Source organism: Panthera uncia, assembly GCF_023721935.1.
Source record: "Panthera uncia isolate 11264 chromosome A3 unlocalized genomic scaffold, Puncia_PCG_1.0 HiC_scaffold_11, whole genome shotgun sequence".
NCBI lineage: Eukaryota > Metazoa > Chordata > Mammalia > Carnivora > Felidae > Panthera > Panthera uncia.
Genome location: NW_026057578.1, coordinates 31,413,167 through 31,436,199, shown reverse-complemented (window position 1 = coordinate 31,436,199; position 23,033 = coordinate 31,413,167). Strand labels below are relative to the sequence as shown.

General features: G+C 48.7%; 2 protein-coding genes across 7 annotated transcripts in view; one reads left to right on the top strand and one right to left on the bottom strand.

The window, feature by feature from the left end:
- Positions 1 to 4,333: 4,333 nt before the first annotated feature.
- On the top strand, positions 4,334 to 15,346 carry LRRN4 (leucine rich repeat neuronal 4). Its single transcript, XM_049651115.1, has 5 exons — positions 4,334 to 4,558; positions 5,803 to 6,445; positions 7,695 to 7,899; positions 11,634 to 11,771; positions 13,348 to 15,346. The coding sequence occupies exons 2-5, from the start codon at positions 5,812 to 5,814 to the stop codon at positions 14,594 to 14,596; spliced, it is 2,226 nt and encodes a 741-aa protein (XP_049507072.1). The 5' UTR covers positions 4,334 to 4,558; positions 5,803 to 5,811; the 3' UTR covers positions 14,597 to 15,346.
- A 2,364-nt stretch (positions 15,347 to 17,710) lies between these two features.
- Positions 17,711 to 23,033, bottom strand: part of CRLS1 (cardiolipin synthase 1) — a 26,329-nt gene continuing 21,006 nt past the window's right edge. For 5 of the 6 annotated variants that reach the window (XM_049651116.1, XM_049651117.1, XM_049651119.1 and 2 more), the window contains exons 6-7: positions 21,484 to 21,575; positions 19,095 to 19,414 (exon numbers count right to left, since the gene is read on the bottom strand). In XM_049651116.1, coding sequence (XP_049507073.1) covers positions 19,327 to 19,414; positions 21,484 to 21,575 — 180 coding nt within the window. In that variant the 3' untranslated portion in view covers positions 19,095 to 19,326. Of the gene's footprint in view, positions 18,003 to 19,094; positions 19,415 to 21,483; positions 21,576 to 23,033 lie in introns of those variants that run through there. The other variant, XR_007462128.1, reaches the window with a different exon arrangement.

Genomic DNA, 23,033 nt, shown 5'->3' with positions numbered 1-23,033 from the left:
TATCCCACTCCCTACGTGCAAAATAAAGGGGCAGATTAAAGTCTGACCTCTCATTTCAGTTTGAATCCTTCCCACTACAATTTTAACAGAATCTCAAATGGCATTTTTTTAAAACTCTAAGCATTCTACAAATCCTTATGCTGCAAGCTTACTGCTGTTGAGGGACACCTCAACAGAAAAATAAACAGGACTCTGAACCCATGACTATTTTATTCCCTGAAGATCATTTCCTCACAGACAGGTCAGCCACGTCAGTGGAGCCCACTCAGGCATCTTGGTCCCCACCACCTGAAGGCCCCTTTCCTGCATTCCATTCCGTGAGAGCTGGCTGCTGGAGACCTGACAACCTGGTACCATCTCCTCCCTCAGACACTCCCCCATTCCTCCAGCTTATCTCTATCAGAGAAGAATGCAGCCTTCAAGCTAGTACATTCCGGCTCCAGCGCTTACAGGAAGAACCCTCAGCAGAACTGTCTGGCATCTGGAAAGCAGGGCAGAGGCAGCTGGCTGAACAGTCACCTGCCACCTAGGCCGGCATCCCAGGCTGCTACAGCTGTGAACAGAGCTGGACAGGACTCCTGGGGAAGCACCAATTCTGGATCTCTGGGGCAACCTATATTAGGGGTATTCATTTCTGGAGTTCTGGGGATAGGTTGGGGAGAACAGGGGTAAGAACCCCTAGAAATTCTGCCCAGCGACCTGATGCTCATCAGATGTGTTCAATTGGTCAGACCAATGGGGAAAGACCCTGCTAATGCCAGGGCAGGTGAAACCCGATCATCTATGCAGATGGCTATGCAGATGAGCCCAGAATAGAATAGGGAGAATGAGGTCACCCTTCCTTCTCACTAGATTGCTAGGATTCACCTCTGTGACCTCAGATAAGCCAATTTCCCTCTCTAGGGCCATTTTCTCCCTCTAAAGTGGACAGGGGAGGGTAGAACCAGACACGTAATGTCACTCTTAAGGCCAAGAATCCACAAGTCTGATTTTGATCTAAATCCAGAAAAGGAGTGTGACCAAATGTATAATTAATTGCTGGCTCATTTTTTTTCTTCTGCAGGCTTTGGTTTTATTAACACTCTGACCTTGCAATCTTCTTCCATGTGATCTTTCCCCAAAAAATCCACGAGACTGTAGGGAGTCTGAGTTGGAAATTTCTTTGTGACCCAATTCTCTCCTTCCACTTCCACCCCACCCACCATACCCCTTGTCAACCCTCACCTGAGCTCTTTCAATGCTGGGATGCTGGCGGACCTGGGAATTCTATGTTTACTGTTTTGAGTCCTGCCCCATCCACTCCTGGCACTATGGAGGACACCGTGACTCGCCACATACTCTTCCCATTCATTTAGTGAACATTTCTCCGGAGTGCCAGGTTCCACGCCGGGTACCAGGACTACTGAGAACAACAACGTGGTGCAGTTCTCAGGAAGTTTTAATCCATATATTAGAGAGATGCCATGTCAGGGCGCTTAGATGGCTCAGTCGGTTTAGTGTCTGATTCTTGATTTCAGCTCGGGTCACGATCTCATGGTTTGTGAGTTCGAGCCCCATGTTGGGCTCTGCGCTGACAGCACGGAGACTGCTTGGGATTCTCTCTCTCTCCCTCTCTCTGCCCCTCCCCTGCTTGCACACTCTCTCTCTCAAAATAAATAAAATATTTTAGAACAATGCCATGTCAATCTACCTGATGGCAGTTGGCCTAGGTCAGAGAGAACACCAAGAAGGGCCTGCCTGGGCAAAATCTTGAAGGATGCTATAGCTGAGGCTTTTGGTGCCCACTCCTAGCCCACTCAATCCATGCTCAGGACAAGCCAGGCATGTCAGGGAGTTGAAGCCCCAAGAAGAACCCTCAAGCCAACAAGAAACAGAAGCTGGCAGGTAAATGCCCCAATTCCTCTCCCACTTGATCCTGATCAAGTATGCTCAAGCCCAATGGGATTGAGTGATCAGCTCATTAAGGCACCTGTAGTGGCTTCCCTTCCCTAACTCATTTCCTATTCCCTATCCATGCTCCTTGGGGCCACCACCCCCAATAAACTACCAGCTCTGAAGTCCTTATCTCAAGGTCAGCTCTTGAGAGACCCCAGAGTAGATATGGAAGAGTAAGCTTAAATGGAAAGCCAGGTGGTCAAGGGGGAGAGCACCTAGGCAGAGGGAGCCACTTGGGTAAAGTGATAGAGGTCAGGATGTGGCATGGGATTTGGAGGACACAAACTTATTGTTTCCAGGACTCTGTTGTGGGACCTTATAGCATCCTTGTCCAGATGGGACAAACACTTCAGTCATCTTTTCCTGACCTCCCAAAGGGGCTGGAAGAGAAGGGGCTGAAAAAGATGGCCAGGGCCTTCCTGAGAGGTGCCCAGTGGCCCTGCCCAGGTATCTGCCTCAGTCCTGCGCCCTCAGGGGTACAAGAGGTTTCTTCTGAAAATGAGCTGCTCAACTAGGAAAAGGAATTTCCCAACTGTCCTGGCTGCTTGCATAATTTTGGTCTATCTAAATATTTGGAAAAGGTTCTCTTGTGCTTATAGGGAGTATTACAGTGTCAAATGTTGAGGCCTATGGAAGGCAGTATGAAGGAGTGGTTAAGCCAGAGAGACTAGCTAGTCTAGGCAGCCCCTGTGAACCTGTTTCCTTATCTGTACCATGGGAATAATAGTACCTGGCGAGGATTCAATGAGATCATGCATATGGCATTAGGCTCTGACTATAACAGATGCTCAATTTTTAAAAGATGGTGTGGTGACAAGCAGAGTGCACCCACTGGGGCAAGGCCAACCAGCCACCAGGAAGCAAGCTCTGCCATGAAGCATCTGCCACCAGACTCTCCAGCTCAAAGCCCAACTGGGCAGCCCACCAAGGGCGTGGGCCAGAGCAAACCAGATGGCCAAGCTCAGACATTGGGGCAGCCTGTCCAGGCCGGGACTTTGCCACCATGGATGAGGTAGCCAGCAAGCAGCAGGGACAAGAAGTTGGCTCAGAAGGCCTGGGGCTCTGGGCAAGTGCAGGGCAATGCCTCAGTGGGCTTGCTCAGCCCTGGTCTCTCCAGACCCCTTACCCCACTGGAGTACAGAGGAGCACCCAACATTGGTCACTGGGATCTTCTTTTATAGGCATCCATGGCATGGGGGGGGGGGGGAACCACTGCTTTCCTCATCAGGGTCCCTGTTTCAATAGATTTGGCCCCTCACATCTGGGGAGTCCTGCCTGCACTCCCTAAACCCCTGCCAGCCTGTAGTGTAGACCTGGCTGGTTTAACTCTGAGAGAAGGTTGGAAGGGAGGGGCACTGGAGCCTAGTCTCTGGCTCCCTGGACAGTGACTGCACTGCCCCAGACAGGATTGTACAGAACAGGCCTCTCCCTGCCCCCCACCTGGGCCAGACGAAAGAATGCTTCCGAGCAGCAAGCCCCAGACTGGCACTTCGGCTGATATTTTGAGGCTGTGGGTAGAGAAGGCCTCAAAGGAGATCCCAGGGGACTTGCAATTATCCAATTAACACAACATGCCAGTCTCGAGGTGTCCTGGAGTTCCTCAGGGCTACTCAGATAAGGACTGACAGGGGGACAGATCCATGAAGTTCTGGTCCTTGTCTGTGTGCACAACGCTGGGGATGATTAACCCCGGGCCTGGGAGCGGTGGCAGGAAGGGGATGAGGGTGGGGGGTGAAGATCAAAGGCTCTCAGATAAAATGGCCAGTCTTGGAACTCTGGGGAAGAAAGGCTCTGCTCTAAACGAAGCATTTTTAGCATCGTCACAGGTTCAGCATCAACCACTTCAGTCCTAAGGCAGAAATGTTCTTTCTGCATTTCTGCCCTCTTTATTTATCTTCACAAGATGGAGAGACAAACATCCATGATGTCACCAAACTGGGTCCTAGAGAAACCAACCCCAGCATTCTTGGGGACTCCTGGATCTGGCTCGAGCCTGCCCCTGCTCCCCAGGATCCTCTGAGGACCTCTTCTCCTGCCACTTTGTCCTCTGAAGCTCTGCAAGCTTTCCTACGGAATGGGGTGCCTTCCTCCTTGGGAAGAGGGCTTCCTCCTCATTCCAGCTGATCATTCAGCCTCCAACCATCCCAGGAGTGGGAACTACCTGGCAGGAGGATCAGATTCCTGGGAGGTGACTGTGCTGCCTCTGCATCACTGCACCCTTGAGCCCTCAGCACTCCCTTCAGCCAAGGAGAGCTGACTCCCTCCCTTTGTCAGGCCCCCAAAAGGCAGTGTCAGGAGAGGTGAAGATGGGGGAGGGCAGGGAGGAGGTGCCAGGCCTAAAAAAGAGCAGGTTCAGGCCCAGTGGGGGAGGAGGGAGACAGGCAGTGAAAGCATGGGCTAAGGACCATAATGTCTTGGTGGGGAGGGAGGGGCTGCAGGGACTGGAGTATCTCAGGCCCTTGTAGTGGGTGGGGCCAGGAGCAGGGGCACCTGGGAAACAGGCCTCCCTCTGGAATTCACAGTTTAGCGGCTGTCTAAGTCACTGACCCCTGGAATCTGCAAGACAAGACAGAGGACTGCAAAGGGGCATCGGGGGTGCTACACTCCTAAAGGACAGCTTAGGGTGAGTATGACGCACTGCTGGATGGGTGGACTCCTGGCCTCAGTTTTCAGGATCCTTCTCATTGCCTTGACCCCCAACTAGCAGGAGGGAAGCCCTTCCCCTGTAGCCTGGCTGCTCTGAAACCTGGTGGCCAGCAGAGACAGCAGGGTAGAGGAAGTGAGGCTATATGAAGCAGTGACCTCAAGGCCAACCCTGGTTAGAAGTAACTTTGCCGCTCCCAAACCAGCCCACGGCCACATGATCTACCCCTACCTGATCTCCCAGCTGCTCTGAGAAATTCTGGGTACTCTAGAAACTCCACACCTAGGAGCCTTCAGCCATCCCTCCAGAGCAAGGCTGACCTCAGGGGCCCTAGCTTTCTCTGGGACCAGCATGAGACCGGGAAATGTTGACTCCATGTTCTTAACCCTCACAGCTTTCTGGGGGCTCTTTTTTTTTCCAAAGCCAACCTCTCAGGAAAGAGCCCTGTCAAGAGAAAGTTCTGCCTTCAGAACTTATTTTAAAATAAGGGGTGCCTGGGTGGCTCAGTCGGTTAGGCATCCAACTTTGGCTCAGGTCATGATCTTGTGGCCTGTGAGTCTGAGCCCCGAGTTGGGCTCTGTGCTGACAGCTCAGAGCCCAGAGCCTACTTCGGATTCTGTCTCCATGTCTCTCTGCTCCTCCCCTGTTCATGCTCTGTCTCTCCCTCTCTCTCAAAAATAAATAAACATTAAAAAATTTACAATAAAACATGACCTGCAAACCAGATCACATGCAAAACAGACTCACCTGTGGCTGGGCAGTTCTCAGGGGGAAAATTGAGGCAACTGAGTTTCCCTGGAATTGATAAAATCTTCCAGAAGCTCCATGTTTCTATTCCAATAGGGCTTCTCTTGACGGGGAAGGCTCATTATTAATAGATGTTTCTGGAGCAGCATCTGTGGACCTGGGGAAAGTTTACAGTAATAAAGAGCACAGTCTCTTCCCTCCAGAAGCTCATGCAATGGGGACAAGGAAGGAGGTTATTTGAAACTTCAAGTCCAGAGGGGACAGATGAAGGAGGCCTTCTGCAAGCGGTCACCTGTGGATGCTGAGCCACACGGGAATTAGGGGGAAAGGCATCGCTGGGAGCAGGAAGGTCAGGTGTCACAGGAGCGTCCCCCACCCTTCGGGGTACATCCAGGGCCTGTGCTTCTCCTCAGAGCCCGAGCGTAGCGGGGGACATTTGCTGGCTTTAAGGGGCTGTCCCGCTCTTCTCTCCCCAGCCACGCACCATGTGGTGGTTCCTGATGCCGCTGCTGCTGCGCCCCAGCTGGGCAGGACCTCCCCAGGAGAGGGCCCCTCTTTTCCGGCTGACTCAGCAGGGCCCCTGGGAGAGCGGGGCCAGCAACGCCACAGTCTCCCCCTGCGAGGGGCTGCCCGTCGCGGGAGCCACGACCTTGACCCTCGCCAACAGCAGCCTGGAGCGCCTGCCCGACTGTCTGCCGCCCACGCTGCGCAGCCTCGACGGCAGCCACAACCTGCTGCGCTCCCTGAGCGCGGCCGAGCTCGGCCACCTGCCGCAGCTGCAGGTGCTGACGCTGCGCCACAACCGCATGGCGGCGCTGCGCTGGGGCCCCGGGGGGCCGGCGGGGCTGCACACGCTGGACCTCAGCTACAACCGGCTGGCCGCGCTGCCGCCCTGCGCCGGGCCCGCGCTGCCCGGCCTCCGCTCGCTGGCGCTCGCCGGGAACCCGCTGCGGGAGCTGCAGCCCGGGGCCTTCGCCTGCCTCCCCGCGCTGCGCCTCCTCAACCTCTCCTGCACCGAGCTCGGCCGTGACCCCGGGGCGGGCATCGCCGACGCGGCCTTCGCGGGGGTGGGCGGCGCGCTAGAGGTCCTGGACCTCAGCGGCACGTCCCTGGAGCAGGGTGAGTCCGGGCCGCGCCAGGAGTTGGGAGCCGGGCTGGGCATGCGCTCCGGGGCAAGGCCGTGAACTTCCTCTAGGGGTGGCTACCGGGCGCCCTGTGCCGGGGTGGGCCAGGGCGGCTGGAAACTAACCCCACCTCGACTTCCAGAGCCCAGCGGGCCCTGTTCGAAGGGCCACAGTGGGGTCAACTTCCGGAGGCCCAGGAGGTGGGAATTATTATTATCTAACATAGGGAGTTAACTCCTGGAAGCCCAAGAGGTGGGGACTGTTATTGTCTATCTGCTTCACAAAGGAGGGAAGGGCATGGACGGGACGGCGACAACTGGCCTGTGGTCTCACAGCTCGTTGAGTGGTACGTCCAAATCTGAACCCAGGCATTCTCGATGCAGGGCCCAATCTTAGCCACTCTGTTCTGCTACCCAGCAGAGCTGAAAAATGCTTGTAGAATGGGGAAGTTGGAGGCATCTTGGGGCTGATTAATGAATGTACTTAACACCAAACATGCTAACCCGAAGCAACAGATGTCCTGAGGGTGAATTCATTGATCTTTCTACTTGGTTGGCTCGAATTGTTTCTGTGAACGTTGGGTCTTTCAAACAAGACACAGGAGGGAGGTGAGAATACCAGCTCCCCTGTACTTGGCCGTGTTCTGACTCTAATTCACAAGGTTGGTTTTATTTTTAAAAAAAAACACTTCATGTGTCTGTAATCACCTGTTCCACCACAGACAGAAGAAAGAGCGAGAATGGGAAACAGGGGAAGTGGTATGGTCTCCATTTGTTAAAAGAGCCACGAAGCTAGGTTCTGGGCCCTCATCCAGCCTTGCTCCTCCTCTCCTACTTCCTCACCTCTCTCAAAAATGTCTCCAGTCCTTGTAGCCATCAGAGTGAAGTCTGGGGTATTTCTGTCTGGAGTTTAACAAGAGGGTGGGGCAGCAGAGGCCTTGGAGACAGTGTCCTGGGTTCAAGTCCTGGTTCTGCTCCCACCCAGCTGTGTGGCCCTGGGCCTGTCATTCTCCTCTCTGACCTTGGCTGCCCCAGGACAGGCAGGCAGGCAGGAAGGACAGACTGGCGGTCTCTAAGGGCTCTTCCAGCTGAAATGGCTATGCTTCTAGATTCCCAAAGCTGCTAACTGTCCCCATGCTCAGCAATGACCTTCATGACTCACTTTGTCCCTCTTTGTTTCCTTGATGCTGGGCTAGCCTCTTGATGTCTTCCTGGGTAGTGGGCAGTTCCCTCTCTGTGTTTCAGTTCAGTCCGGGTGGATCAGAGACCTGAGAAAGCTCAGGTCTCTCCACCTGAGGAAGATGCCCAGGCTGAGAACCCTGGAGGGGGACATTTTCAAGATGACCCCTGACTTGCAGCAGCTGGATTGTCAAGACTCTTCAGCACTTACCTTTGTCCACACACACATCTTCGAAGACACTCCTCGCCTACAGGTCCTTCTATTCCAGAAGTAAGTGTTTCTTTCTTTCTTTTTTTTAATGTTTATTTTTGAGAGAGAGAGACAGACAGAGAGCAAGCAAGGGAGGGAGGGGGAGACAGAAGATCCAAAGCAGGCTCTGTGCTGACGGCAGAGGGCCTGATGCGGGGCTTGAACTTGCAAACCATGAGATCATGCCTGGAGCCGAAGTCGGACGCTTAATGAACTGAGCCACCCAGGCACCCCCAAAGTAAGTGTTCCTAAGACCCATCTGAATCACATAACTGATTTCTGCCACTGCGCTAAGTTGAACACATGTAACCATTTTATAGAACTAACCAGACCTTGATTCTTCTCCCTCTGCTCCTTCCCATCCTCTCAGGGCTTCTGTTCTTCCTCATCCTTTGGGTGATATCGTGGTCAGGTACAAGATAGTGCATCGGCCTAATAACCATGGAACTCGGTCTTCTCCAGAGTAACATTAAAACTCCAAAGTCTCATGTATGTAAACTTCCCTTTAAGCCCAGGCTGAGAAACTTGCAGCGGAAACAGGGGATGAGGCATCAGGTTCTTCTCTATCTCTGGATCCACCTGCTTCCCCAGGTGTTTATGCAATTCAGCCTTCCACGGTTTGAACGGGCCAAGGACGAAAGGTGAAAGGCTAGAAGGGTCCTTCTTGCAGTTGGGACCCCAGGTCAGTGCTTTCAGGCCTATTTATCTGAAGTATCACTACATTCACCCTCCTTCTCAACAGGAAGGTGACTTCAACAGGAAGGGCAGTATCACTTTGAAGATGACCCCAGGCTGCCTGCTTTCCTGAGGGCCCACATCTGGACCCTGGGAAGCTGGCATCTTTGCCCTATCATCACTTTCAATGTAGCCATATCTCTCCTTTCTCTGCTAGCCCCAGCCACAGCTGGACTATTCACTCTGGGGCTTGTCATGACAGCAAAACAAATAGAACAGGCACACAGAGCTCTTAGCTCAGCGCCTGGCACTTGGCCCATGCTGTAACATTCGTGAAGATGACGGTGGCTGTGAAGAAGGTGATGGGAAGGATGGCAGTAACAGTGATGGTGGTGATGGTGATGATGTGGGTAATGACCGTGGATCGGTGATAGTGGATGGTAATCGTGATGATGATGGTGGTGGTGATGGTGGTGAGTGTAATGTCCTCTCTGGCTCAGACTCCTCTTCTGAGCTTCAGACTTGTGTCTAAGGTATCAGATGTGGAGCCAAACTGCCCCGGCTCAAATCCTGACTCCATCCACTTTCACATACCCTGTCTCTTCCTACCCCCAGTTAAGAACACTGGCAGTTCAGCCAAGAGATTCTTCTTGGCTGAAGAAGCCAAGGGGTCTGTCTAAATCATAATCTGATGGAGTCTCCTACCAAATGAAAACACTGCAGTGCTTTATGAAGGACAGGATTTAATTCCTTCTGGCTCATCCTAAGCCCCCCACTGCACCACCTGTGCTCCAACTGGGGGTGGGGAGGAGCCACTTGCTTTCTGGGTGCTCTCAAGCTTCAGAAGCTCATTAAATGCTATCTGACCTACTGGACCCTCTCTCCCCCTTTTCAGCCTGGCCTGCTCTTGGCTCTCCTTAGCTCACCCACAACCTCCCCCAGGAGGCTGTGATAAATCCTGAGTGATGTTTGGCTGCCCTGACATAGGGAGCACCCACTAGAGAGGGGATGGGCACCTTCCTGGCTGCTCTGCCAACCCAGCATGCCCAAAGCCCTCCACAGTCCCCTCTGACATGCAGGAAGGAGGGGCGGTATTTCAGCAAAGAAGTGAAAAGAGAGAGCAAATGGAAACTTCTTTCACACTAGGGCTCTGTCAGTTCAGATGCAGAGACATACAGGCATGCACCAGGATGTGAGCCATCCCTCAGCATGTGTGTGGTAATTCAACTTGATTTTATCAAGTGCAAGTCGCATTGGTGGCAGATATGACCACCAGAGAAGGAAAGGACACATTTTCCTTATCTGTAAAATGAGCAAAATATTATTACCTCGCTGAACTGTCCTAATGATGTCAACATGAGATAATGGATGTAAAGCACTGGGCAATGTTACCTGCTCAAAAATACGATAATCCTTTCCTCTCTCCCTTCAGGCAAAAAGAGCAATATTTCCTTCGTGTGCTGAAGTGCTAAGTAAACTCTCATTCTAAGATTTCTACTCTAGCTCTGTGAGATCTCCTAAAACAAGCACATATATGTATATGCTCACATGTGTGCATATATATGTATATACCCATATGTGTGCGTTGAATTTCAATATAAATAGCACACACATATGTCTGGTGTCCCACGGGAACAGCTGCCAGGTCCCCACCACCCCGGAGTGTTAGAGCAGATCTGAGGAGTGGTCCTTCCTCCTCTAGTATATGAGTAGCCCCCTCAGAGCAGTTGGGGAAGGCACATGGTTCCCAGGCAGATGGAGGAAAGCCTGCCTTTGGTCAGAAGAAACCTGAAGGGAAAGTGCAGCTCCTGTCGCTCTAGATAAATTGTGACTGAGTATATGTAAAGGAGGCAAGGGGGCTTGGGGAGTTGAAAACATTGAGGCCAAACGCTCTGTAAGACCCTAGGGAAGAAAGAACTGAGTGTTGGGAGGGGCCCTACCAATCCTGGGTGTTCTAAACCCTTTGCAAAACGGCCCCAATAAGTCCTCCCATCCTTGTAGACACACCCCTTCTCAATGTGACTTTGCAGCTCCCCCTGTCAAGAAGTGGAGTCTATTCTCCACCTCTAGAAGCTTGGCTTGGCCATGTGACCGGCTTAGGCAAGTGTGGCATTAGCAAAAGTGATGTGAGGTGAGACTTAAAAGCAGTTGAGGAGGATTGGAGCTCTCCCCTCTTCGATGGTGGGGACCCCTCCACCACCATATGCACTAGCCTGGGGCTAGCCTCCTGAATGATGAAGGGCACATGAAGAGGGGCCCCAGCCTAGTGGAGGCTCCATGTATGTGAGGCCATCTTAGATCTTCCAGCCCTAGCTGAACTTGCCCAGACCACAAGAACCACAGAAGCATAAGAATAAATATTTGTTGTTTTAAGCTACTAAGTTTTGGGGAAATTCTCTACTCACAAGAGCTTCACTGATACACTTCAGTGAGGCATGTTCCAAAGGACTGGTGTTGAGTGTCATCAGCTACAGTTCAACTGCAAGAGTATATATTCAAGAGTGTTCTCATTAATAAACAGTTTCTGTCACTTCTTGTGACTGGGTCTGGAATAACAATACCTTACTTTTGTGTGGAGATTTACACTTACAAACGTTTTCGTTATCCCAGACTCTTTTTTGATACAACAGTGGGCAAGAGAGTATTGTCTTCATTTGATATGAGGGGTGACAGTGACTGAATTGGGTTGGTATCTCCACTTTACAGATGACAAAAAATGAAGTCTAAGGTCATTAAGAGTTTTATCCAAAGTAGTATCACCTAAGCCCTAACAGGATGGTTTTGCCATGACACCTCCATGGCTCTCTGGGGATAGTCTTGACTTGATTTTTAAAGCCTGACTTGGGGTGCCTCTTTAGGTTGAGCATCCGACTCTTGGTTTCGGCTCAGATCATGATCTCACGGTTCATGAGTTTGAGCCCCACGTTAGGGGGGCTGTGCTGATAACATGGAATTTTCTGTCTCCCAATCTCTCTCTCTGCCCCTCACCTACTTGCGCTTTCTCTCTCTCTCTCAAAAATAAATAAATTTAAAATAAAATAAAATAAAGCCTGACTTAATGGATTTTCTGTGTATTTCAGCTGCAACTTGAGTTCCTTCCCTCCTTGGAGTCTGCATTCCTCCCAGGTCCTAACCATTAACCTCTTTGGCAACCCCCTCATTTGCAGCTGTGAATTGTCCTGGCTCCTGAAGGATGCAAAGAGGACTGTCCTAAGCAGGTAATACATTTACAAAGCAGATGACTGAGGGGTGAGCTGAAGTTCTCACAGCATTTGCCTTGCTCACGTTGGGCAGTATAGCAGTGTTGGGCAGGGTGGCCACCCCCAGAAAGTCACATGCAGGGCCCCCAAGGAGAACGGCCTTTTATTGCAGCCAGCCAGAGTAGCAGAGAGCATGGAGGAACAGACGTGGTGGTTTTAATGGGCCAAGCCAGGAGGAGGGGGGCACTCATCACTTCCACTCACATCTCAGTGGCCAGATGTCAGTCAGAGGCCACACCTGTCACAAGGGAGGCTAGGAAATGTAGTCTAGTTGTATGCCCAGTAGGGGAAAAAGAAAAAAAAAAAAAAAGAATGGGCTAAGTGAACAGCTAGCTTGTCTCTGCCAAGGCAGTCTTATCATTGCCCCATTTTACAGATGAGTGGGTTGGGGCCCAAAGAGAGCAAGTGCTCACTTAGGTTCATGCAGCTTCTGGGCAGAGGAGGCAGGATCTGTCTTCCTTGAAAACTGTGCTCTTAACCACCGGGCCCCTCTACTGAGTCCCCAGTATGTAGCCTGGTCTCCTGCATCGTTCAGTCCAAGACCAATGGGCTCTTATGGGACAGGGGAAAAAAAGAAGTCCTTCAGACTTCCCATTGGCTGTTGGCTACAAGAGCTGTTTTTACAGTGGGGAGCCATGCCCAGGTTGGCCACCTGGAGAGAACGGAGCAGGGGGGGGGGGGCGTGGGCAGGGCTGGCAGGGGACACTTCTGATCCTGAATACTCTCAAACCAGCTCCACTAGCTAAACTCTCCTCCTTGCAGCTCACTTTAGGAGACACCCCCCCCCCCCATCCTGTGTGTCTTTTTTCTCACATCCCACCCAAACCCAGCCGTGAAACAGGGCTCGGTCTACCCCTATCCCCTTCGTGTTACCTCCAAAGATAAGTAGCTAGGCCCTTTGCAGTGAAGGGTCTCACTACAGTATTAATAAGGAGGTTGAAAAAAATGAAGACTGAGAAAGAGAGAAGGAAAAAAAAAAGAGGTTGAGAGTGCAGCCTCTTCACAGCAACTTACTACTATTGATTTTGGCTGCATGGCTTTAACCTCTCTGTGCCTCTATTTCTTCATCTGTAAAATGGGGATAATAACCTACCTCCTAAGGTTATACAGCTTAAATTAGTTGATACAGTTAAGTGCTGACAGTAGTCACTAGCACATGGCAAGCACTCAGAAAATGTTGGCCAGTGTGAGTATTGTTACTGGTACTCAGCCAGGAAGCAGATAGGTGGGAACAAGATGGCAGACCACACTGGGAGAATCTGGACCACCATTCACAGTGCTGGCCCTGGGTTTTGGTTCTGCCACTTGCTGTCTTGGACAGTTAGTTCCTCTTGCTGAGCTTGGGTTTCTTTCTCTGCCCAATGGGAGTGTCTCCTCCACAGGTTGCCCCTGAGGGTCAGTGAGTGAAGCCGGTAGAGTGTGTAGCATGTTGAGACAGTTTGAGGGGAGCAACTGTCTGCATCGAGGACTCAAAGCCCAGCACACAAGCGGCCCTGATGCCGAATACCCTCTAACTGGTTGTCCTCCCCTCTAGGGCAGCAGACACTGTGTGCACACCAGCTGCAGGATCCCAAGACACCTTCTCAGCCCCTCTTTCGCTGTCCTATCTGCCCAGTATGTGCCATTTGGACCAAAGCACTACCCTCCTGGATTCCAACTCGACCTACTCTGTTCCCGTCACCCACGCACTATCTACACAGAGTCCTGCCACCCCACAGAGCACAGCCCCCTTTACTCCACCTTTGGAAGTCAGACAGAGTGTCACCAAGACCCCCTCCTTCCCTGCGGATTCCTCCACAAGGACTGCATGGTCGCGCAGCGGCATCAGGACGGGGACCACCCCCTCCGCTGCCATCTCCCCAGCAGATGCCAGCAACTCTAGCGCCCTGCGCAGGGCTGCAAGCACAGCCGAGACAGAGCACCAAGAGCACGCCGCCAGGCTTGCCCATGAGTCTGGCATCCCAGCTGCTGCCACCCCATCCACCAGCAAACACCTTGGGCTCTTCCCCACCTCCTGGAACCCGGTGAGGATGCCCCAGCCCGACCACAGGCCACAGGCCACCCCGCAGGTGCCCCACCCGAGTCCTTCCGAGGACACGATTCCAATCTTGCTGTTGGACGACTCCAGTGAGGAGGAGGAGGAGGAAGGGGCGGGGAAGAAGGAGGAGGTGGGAGCGCCTCCCCAAGACGTCCCCTGTGATTACCAGCCCTGCAAGCACCTCCAGACCCCGTGCGCCGAGCTGCAGAGGCTCTCGCGGTGCCGGTGCCCCGGGCTCAGCGGGGAAGACACCGTCCCGGACCCCCCCACGCTGCAGGCGGTGACCGAGACCACGGACACGTCGGCGCTCGTGCGCTGGTGCGCCCCCAACTCGGTGGTGCGCGGCTACCAGATCCGCTACTCTCCCGAGGGCCGGCCGGACAACCAGTCGGCGTCGGTGGTGGCGGACATCTATGCCACCGCCCGGCAGCACCCCCTGTACGGACTCTCGCCGGGCACCACGTACCGCGTGTGCGTCCTGGCGGCCAACCGGGCGGGCCTGAGCCGGGCGCGGGCCTCGGGCTGGACGCGGGCGTGCGCCGCCTTCACCACCAAGCCCAGCTTCGTGCTCATCTTCGCGGGGCTGTGCGCCGCCTGCGCCCTGCTGCTCGTCGCCACCCTGCTGCTCTCCGCCTGTCTGTGCCGGCGGGCCCGGACGCCACACCCGCGGCGCTACGACACGCACCTGGTGGCCTACAAAAACCCAGCCTTTGAGCACAGGCTGAAGCTCCAGACCGTCAGTTAGCCCAGCGCCCCCTCCTCCGGTGGAACTCAGGCCCCCTGGGTGCAGAAGATACAGAGGGTCAAAGATGGCACCCCTTCAGCTCCGAAAGCCGCTCCTTCCTGTGAAGCCAGCGCTCCTCGGGCACACAGGGAGCTTGCCCCGCTGTTTCTCAGTCCAAGGAACCACCGCCTTCCTTCCTCCTCCTCCCCTCTGTGCCCAGAAACGTGCACACCAGTCCACTCCCGATGCCCGTTGCCACCGGGCATCCTTGTGCGTTACTTGGGTCTTTCAGCAGTTGATGCCGCTTGTGTCCAGTCGAATAGATTGCGTATGGAAGTAGATGGAGATAAAAACTAGTTCACACGATTCAGGCTCTTTTGCCATATTGGAAGTGACATCCTCAAGTCCTTTCAGGAAAGGAAGTTCCCTTCATGGTCAAGCTCTGGCTAAGGCAGGTGTCATTCAAGGAATCAACTCCAGTGGAGTCTTCATCTGAGAACTGGGGATAAGGGAGAACTACTGGTTATGTTTCCCCGAGGCCTCCTGGGTTTATTAGTTGTGTCTCAGGATATGGCACAAAATGTGCTTTTGGCTTTGTCGTTAGAACTGCAGTCTGCTGGGAACACTTGTGAGACACGAGGAGAATCTGTGCTTTTTACTCATTGTTTACTGCATTTCACCTGAGACTAAGTAGTCAGAGGAACTATGGACTCCTTAAGAAAGCATAATAAGGTCACTTTCAGGATTTTGTTTTTTAAGAGAGAAGAAATGAGCTTAGGAGAGAAACCTCTGGAGGCCTAGGTGGCTCAGTGGGTTAAAGGTCTGACTCTTGATCTCGGCTCAGGTCATGATCTCCCAAGTGGTGAGTTCTAGTTTGGGGGGGGGGGGGCTCTGTGCAGACAGCCTGCTTGGAATTCTCTCTCCCTCTCCCTCTGCCCCTACCTGACTCGTGCTCTCTCAAAATAAATAAATGAAAAAGAGAGAGAAACCTCAAGGCTCCAACTGGAAGCTAAAGCATTTTGCTCTCAGTTGCATCAAACATTGCCTTTATGATTTGTATCTGAGTGTGCATGCAGTATCTCACTATACCCCTTTTCACTGGTATACAAACTTGGTAAAAAGTGATTTTACAAAATTATAGTGTGGGTCATATTTCTAGATATTAATTTTCTGCATTAGAATTTATTTTTACTTTTCTGTGATGACTGCAACAATTACCACAAACTGGATGGCTTTAAAACAACAGAAATCTATTCTTAACAGTTCAGGCCAGAAAACCATAACCAAGCTGTCAGCAGGATTGGTTTCTTCTGGAGGCTCTGAGAATTACTCCATGCCCCTCCTGGTTACTGGCAATCCTTGGTGATCCTTGGCTTGCAGATAAATCCAGTCTGTGCCTCCATTGTCTCATGGCATTCTCAGTGTCCAAATTTCCCACCTTAAATAAAAATTTCTCCCATCTTTATGGGGATATAATTGACATATAACTGTGTGTAAGTTTACAGTGTACAAGGTGAAATGATATACATATATACTGGGAAATGACTACAAAAAGGTTAGTGAACACATCCTTTACCTCACACGGTTACCTCTGTGTGTGGTAAGACCTCCTTTCTAAGCAATTTCAAGTATACATTATTAACTATAATCATCATGCTGCCTTCTGGGGATCATTAGATCTCCAGAATTTCCTCATCTTACAACTGGAAGTGTGTACCCTTTGACCACATTCACCCATTGTCCCCCACCCCTATGAAGCACCAGTATACTGCTGTTTCTAGGAGTTGTTTTTTTGTGTGTTTTTTTTTTTAGATTTTCATTTAAGTGAAATCATACAGAATTTGTCCTTCTCTGCCTTATTTCACTTGGTATAATGCCTTCAAGTTCCATCCATGTTGGTGCAAATGGCAGATTTCCATGTTTATGGTTGAATAATTTTCCTGTGTCTGTGTGTTTGTATATATATACATATATACACATGCATTTTATCCACTCATCCATTGACACTTGAATATAGTTTGAGAGAGATTGAGCAGGGGGTAATAGGCAAAGAAGGGTAGGGAAGAGGGGGAGAGAGAGACAGAGACGGAGAGTCCCAAGAAGGCCCCATGCTGTCAGCCCAGAGCCCAACGCAGGGCTCAATCCCACAACCCTGGGATCATGACCTGAGCCAAAATCAAGAGTTGGATGCTCAACTGACTGAGGCACCCAGGCACCCCCATGTCCTATGTCCTATGGTAAATAATGCTGCAGTGAACATGGTGGTGCAGAGCTCTTCAAGAGGATATCATTTCCTTTGGATATATACCCAGAAGTCAAATTTCCTTCTTCTTACAAGGACACTAGGCATTGGATTAAGGCCCACCCAAATCCAGTATGACTTTACCCTAACACGATTACAGCTACAAAGACCCCATTTCTAAATTAAGATCATACACACAGATACCAGGAGTTAGAACTTGAACATATCTTTAGAGGAGACACAATTCAACCCAAAACAGCATTTATTTCTACTATTAAAAAAAAAAAAAAAAAAGTTTGATTTCCATGTCTTGTTTCCAAAATGTGCTGCAGCACAAAAACCATGCTGCTGCAACTCCATGTATCCAAGTTCAAGTTCGACCTGAATAGGTGTTTGAAGTTTTGAAAAGGCTTCCCAAAATTCTAAGGTGGAGCCTGAGTTTCATCACATATGTAACCAACAGAATTGGACGAAGCAATCTTTTAAGGTAGCTACCAGCTCCTGATTGAAAAATTGGAAAGCAAAAGCCAAAAATGTGACTAGCATAGTCTTCAGACATGTAATAATCTCAATGCCTTTTTTAGTTCCTATCAGGATTGAATCCATTATGTGGAGGCACCAAAATGAGTATCATGACTAACTCTGTACGCATGAGTATACACTCTAACATGTCTGATACAATTCCAGTGTTTTGTCAACTAGCAGAATTTACATTTTGTTACAGCTCAATATCCAAAACCCTGAAGAAACATGTACCATGTTTCTAACGGTTGAGGTGTACTAACCAGAGCCAGATTAAGACCTTCATACAAAAGGGACTATGGGCCCAACCCGTAAGTAGCTCCAAATAGCATCAACACTAAACCATAAAATAAACACAATGAAGTACAAAATTGTAATTTTTCCCACAATTACTTTATCTCAAGTTATCCCATTTTAAAACGTTTGTGTGCTTGCACTTTGCTAGTGCCACGGCGTGTTCAACGTGCTCCTGGGTGTGGATTCCACCTCCAGCTTCACCACCTCCCAAGCTATGAGACTATACACAGGAGGTTCCAGAAGGAGAAAATGGCCAGCCACAGGCCATCCTTCTCTTCCTCACACCACCGTCCATCTGATTCAGTGACCGTGTCCCTGGCTGCAGGCTTCAGTATACTTCAGGCCACGGGCAACTCAGCTGCTAGTCTGGAAACAAGGAAGCCAGGACTGAATGTGACTGAGGGACACACTGATCCAAGGATGCCAGCACCAAGACGCGTGAATTTTGCTTATAACTTCGCATCTTAATTTAACACAGCTCAACAAGCTGTGTTTGGATAATCTCACTGCACACTTCCATATTTCACTTGGGACAGGGGGCAGCAACAGGCCTCCACTGTTAAGAGGAAGAAACCAGCAACAGCCATGGTCTTCCTCCCCTCTCTCCCTGCATCTCCCACTCTTCCAAACATGATGGTGTAGCCAGAGTAAGGACTTGTAAGTCAGATGGTCCCCAAAAAGTTATTTTTTCAATGACGGTACGAGTGATATATCTGAATGGATTTTACGAATCAGAAAACTTACACAAAAGCAAGGCTCATAGCATGTTATACAGACCACCACCACCGAAGGGACTTTTCCAGCTCTTTTATTCCTTTAACATCTTAACAAAAGATTCCCCAAAATTTAAAAAAACTTTTGAAAAATATACAGTTTCATATTATTTACATAACGTGGGTACAGGTTCCAGTAACATACAAACATTGCTATGTTAGAAACAGTGGAAGGCATGATGTAACTCACTGCCTCCTGGATGGTGCAGGCTAATGGACATGCTTTCATATTTCAACCACCTCTGTCACTTGTTATCCTGATACATAAACTATTAGGCACCTGAGAGGCTGGAAGACTACTGAACATGAACTTCAATACCTTCTATTTTGATCCTATAATTTTCAAAACTTACTGCATTTTAAGTCTCTTTACAAGTTTACTTCATCCATAACTAAGCTACCTTTATTGTCATTATCCTAAATGATCAAATATTAACCACGTGAACTATTAATGTATACACAGCTCTAAAAATCAAACATAAAACTGTGTAGCCAAGTTGTGTAGGATAGATACGTAAATCCAGGAAATTCCCTAGTGCTTTGTAAGCAATCTAAATTCTGTTAAACAGAAGTGGCAACTCTTCAGTTTCCATGCTCTGGACTATGTTTTAAAAAAATGTATTAAAAAGTGACTGACAATAATTGGAATAATTGGTACCTTATAAATTAATCAAGAAACCTAAGATAAAAAATTCTAAATTATAGTTTTATTTGTATTTAAAAATACATTGGAAATTCTGCATATGCCCATGATCAAGCTGATTTTCAATGCACATTACTTAAATTCTGACGACATGGTTTGTTCTGACAAGTCCTTTTTCAAGCTGAACACCCAAATATGGAAAGTCCTGTGGGTCTCCACCGGCTCTGCCACCAATGACGCATATTGCTTCCTTGCTAATGATGCTGGATGACTTTCATCTGCCCTTTATCACCTGAACAGTTTTTCGACCATAATGATAGTAACTGTAAGCAGATGCAGCTGTGGTGAATGCTGTAAAACACCTTTTATGGAAGAAAGAAAGTTTAATTGTCAAGTCTAAACAACAGTAACCATGAGAATCACAGAGAATACATTTAATAGTTCTTTAAAAAGCAAACGGGCTATGGGTGGAATTCTTTTAGCTACAACAATCTAAAGCTACTGCTTACAAGATTTCATTTGAACTAGTAATGTCAGAGTTAATCTAGTTAATGAGCCTGAAAAGAAATAATACTAGCAACTGTCACTTTTACCCAGCCGTTACTCTAGCTGTCTTATGCTATAGTTTTATTTTCACAACCTTATCTTACAGAGGAGCAAATGGAGTGCCAGAGAACTTTGCTCAGGGCCACAGAACACTGTGGGAGCCTGGCATGGTTTTATCTCTAGAGCCCATGTGCTCTGTCCACTGCTTCATGCTTGCTTAGGATATTAGGCTTTTATTCCCTGCAGAATTCTTTTTTCTTTTAATGTTTATTTATTTATTTTGAGAGAGAGAGTGTGAGTGGGGGAGATCTCAGCAGACAGAGGGAGAGAGAATCCCAAGCAGGCTCTGCTGACAGCATGGATGTGGGTCTCAAACCCATGAACTCTGTGTGAGATCATAATGTGAGATCATGATCTAAGTCGAAATTAAGAGTCGGACACTCAACCTACTACACCACCCAGGAGCCCCTTCCTGCAGAATTCTAGTATCTGGGTCATTTTAAATAAAATCCAGCTTTTTTTTTTTTAAACAATTTTTCCTTAAGTGAACAGCCAAATTAACCAGATTCTCTTTGAAGTTACTGAGTGATGCTCATGGCTTGCTGAGTGCTTACGCCCTAACGGGTGCACCTGTGCATGTCTGCTTCCAGTAGCCAAGAGCAAGATCACTGAGACTCTATTTTTGTTTCATCCCAAAGCTGTCTGTGCTAGCTTGGTAATCTAAATTCACACCTAACCAATGAAACATACATGTAAGAAGAGGTGCTATTTCTGAGAACTAAGTTGGATGCCTTGGAAACACTTTATAACAAAGTGAGTTGCTAAAAACTACTGTCAAAGGAGGCAATGTGATTGTTGAAAGGTCAGAAAAAATGGTAAAAATCTAGAAAGTTTCTGTACTTAGACTGCTTTGTAAAAGTCTTAGGAAGCAGCACAGAGCCTGCTTGGGATTCTCTCTCTCTGCTCCTCCCCGACTCATGTGTGCTCTCTCCCTCTCTCAAAATAAATAAACTAAAAAAAAAAAAAAGTTCAAAGAAGCAGCAAGTAAAAATCAGGTTATATTAGGAATGTAGTTTATTCACAGAGGAAAACTCCCACAGATGAAACAATACTCAAAGAAAAGGCATTGGTCCTATATCAGAAGATGTAGGATGAATCAGAATAAATGTACACTTATATTTTAGAAAATAAAATGTTTAGCATGTGTATCATTTTTATGCTTCTTTAGCTTAACTGACTGGTTAACCATTCTCTGGCTCAGACTGCATCAGGAAAGGTTTTAAAGTGTACTAAAATACAGTGCTTCAGTATCATCGTGGCACATCTGGACTCAACATTTGAATTTGACATATTTTCAAGGTGATATGTTAAGGCTCTAAGTAAGGACAATAAAATAAAAATCAAACTCCTTTCTCCAAGTTTCCCTCCCACTACGTCCCTATGCCACTAGGCTGGATGCACTTTCCCCTACCTGCTCTCCTACTCCTGACTCTGCTCAGGTCAGTCCTTCACCTCAGTGGCCTACCCCCCACCCCACCCACGCCCGTCTCTCCCTGTATAAACCCACTAGACCTCTTGCTCAAACGCCACTTCCTCCCCGAAGCTTTCCCTCTTCTCCCTACCTGGAACCAAGTATCTTTCCCTCCTCCAAAATCCCAATACTTATCTATACGTCTCAACCCTTTTAACTTTCATGAAAACTGTAATTTCTACATCCCATGCTTGATAGTAAATTTAAGAACAGTATCAATTATACAATAAAATACCGCCCACAGCTTCACCCAGCTGGTGCTCAATAAACACAATAAGAACCGAGTAATTCTAAGACCACCATAATAAGCCAATTTGCTGACATTCGAAGACAGTAATTCTAAATTTAGCTTACCACAGTATCTGAAGATAAATGCTGTCAGCGTAATTGAAAACTGGAGCTGCCAAAGAAGCTGCCACCAAGATTAACTGGACTGCTGTGTTTACCTAAAAAAAAGGAGTCATAAATGAACAATGCCAACCAGATCCTGTTTCAAGCTCAAAAGACAAAGGCACAGCCCATCACGCTGTAACATGACATACCCTCAGCATGCTTGATGTTGTAATATCCTTGCCAAAGAAGCTGGCATGCATACAAAAGGGTGAACTTCACTAACCAGCTCCTCTGTCTGAACAGCTGCCCTTGACAGTGAGGATAAGGGCATCTGTCAGAAAATACTACTACCTTGAATTTCCATGGCAATTCAATAATGTTGCAAAGTTTTTTGCCTTTTTCAGTTGTCTGTTAAAATAGCCCTGTGAATGTGGAAATAATAAAGCTACCTCTTCACAGAAAATGTAATGAGCTGAGTGACTAGCCTGCAGTCACGGCAGGTTACAGAACAAACCTAGAACCCAGATTCCCCAGCACTTCATTTGGTGCTCCTTCACTTGCCCAGACAGCAAACCCTATGAGGTCAGAAAACTGAAATGCACTCATCTCCATAAGAGAGGCCCTGGAAGAAATGAGTAGGTTTCCCTACATTACAAGACAGCAGGGAAGAGATAAGGAAGAAAACAGAACCAAAAATGCACTGGAGACTGCCTCCTCATCCTGAGAAGCATGCTGGGAAGTGTGTCAAGTATGAAGCACTGGGAAACATGCACAGAAGCATCTCTGTTCTAGAGTACAATCTGCAACCAAAAGACAAGGACTCCACTTCATCTTAAAAAATAAATAGTGAGGGGAGCCTGGGTAAGCTTCCAAACTTGGCTCAAGTCATGATCTCACAGTTCATGAACTGGAGCCCCACACTGGGCGCTCTGCATCAGCGAGGAGACCGCTTCGGATCCTGTCTCCCTCTCCCTCTGTCCCTCCCATGCTCATGTGCACATGCTTTCTCTCCCTCTCTCTCTCTCTCGCTCTCTCAAAAATAAACATTAAAAAAAAATAAAAATAAATAATAAAATTGTCTGGAGAACTTCTTGCACCTCTTTAAGTCACTCTCTAAACAGTGCTACACTCAAACAGCTGTACTTAATACAAATATGTCATTTAAATCCAAAAACAAAAAACAAAAAAACCCCACACCATCAGTGTAGATAAAAGTCAACCCCAGGGAGTTTTAGGTATAAAAGTATTTAACCCCTCTGTCCCAAAGATGATCTGTGTGCCTAACCTAGGGACAAGGCAAAAGAATAAAGTTATCAAGGCTACTAGAAAAACAAACATGCCGTGAGAGGCATTAATAGTGCGCTCTCTGTATGCAAAGATTGGCACAGTTACTGTCCTAAAAAGGGCTCAGGAAAAACAGATGGACAACTTAAGAGGAGCAGTGGTTTATCAGTACTGAAAACTTGTTCCTATCTTTTCCATGGAATAATCAATCTTGAAAATGAAGGGCCCAATTTTACGGTGTTTCCACCACAGAAAGGTGGGTAATGAAACCAGAAAGGAACCTCCAT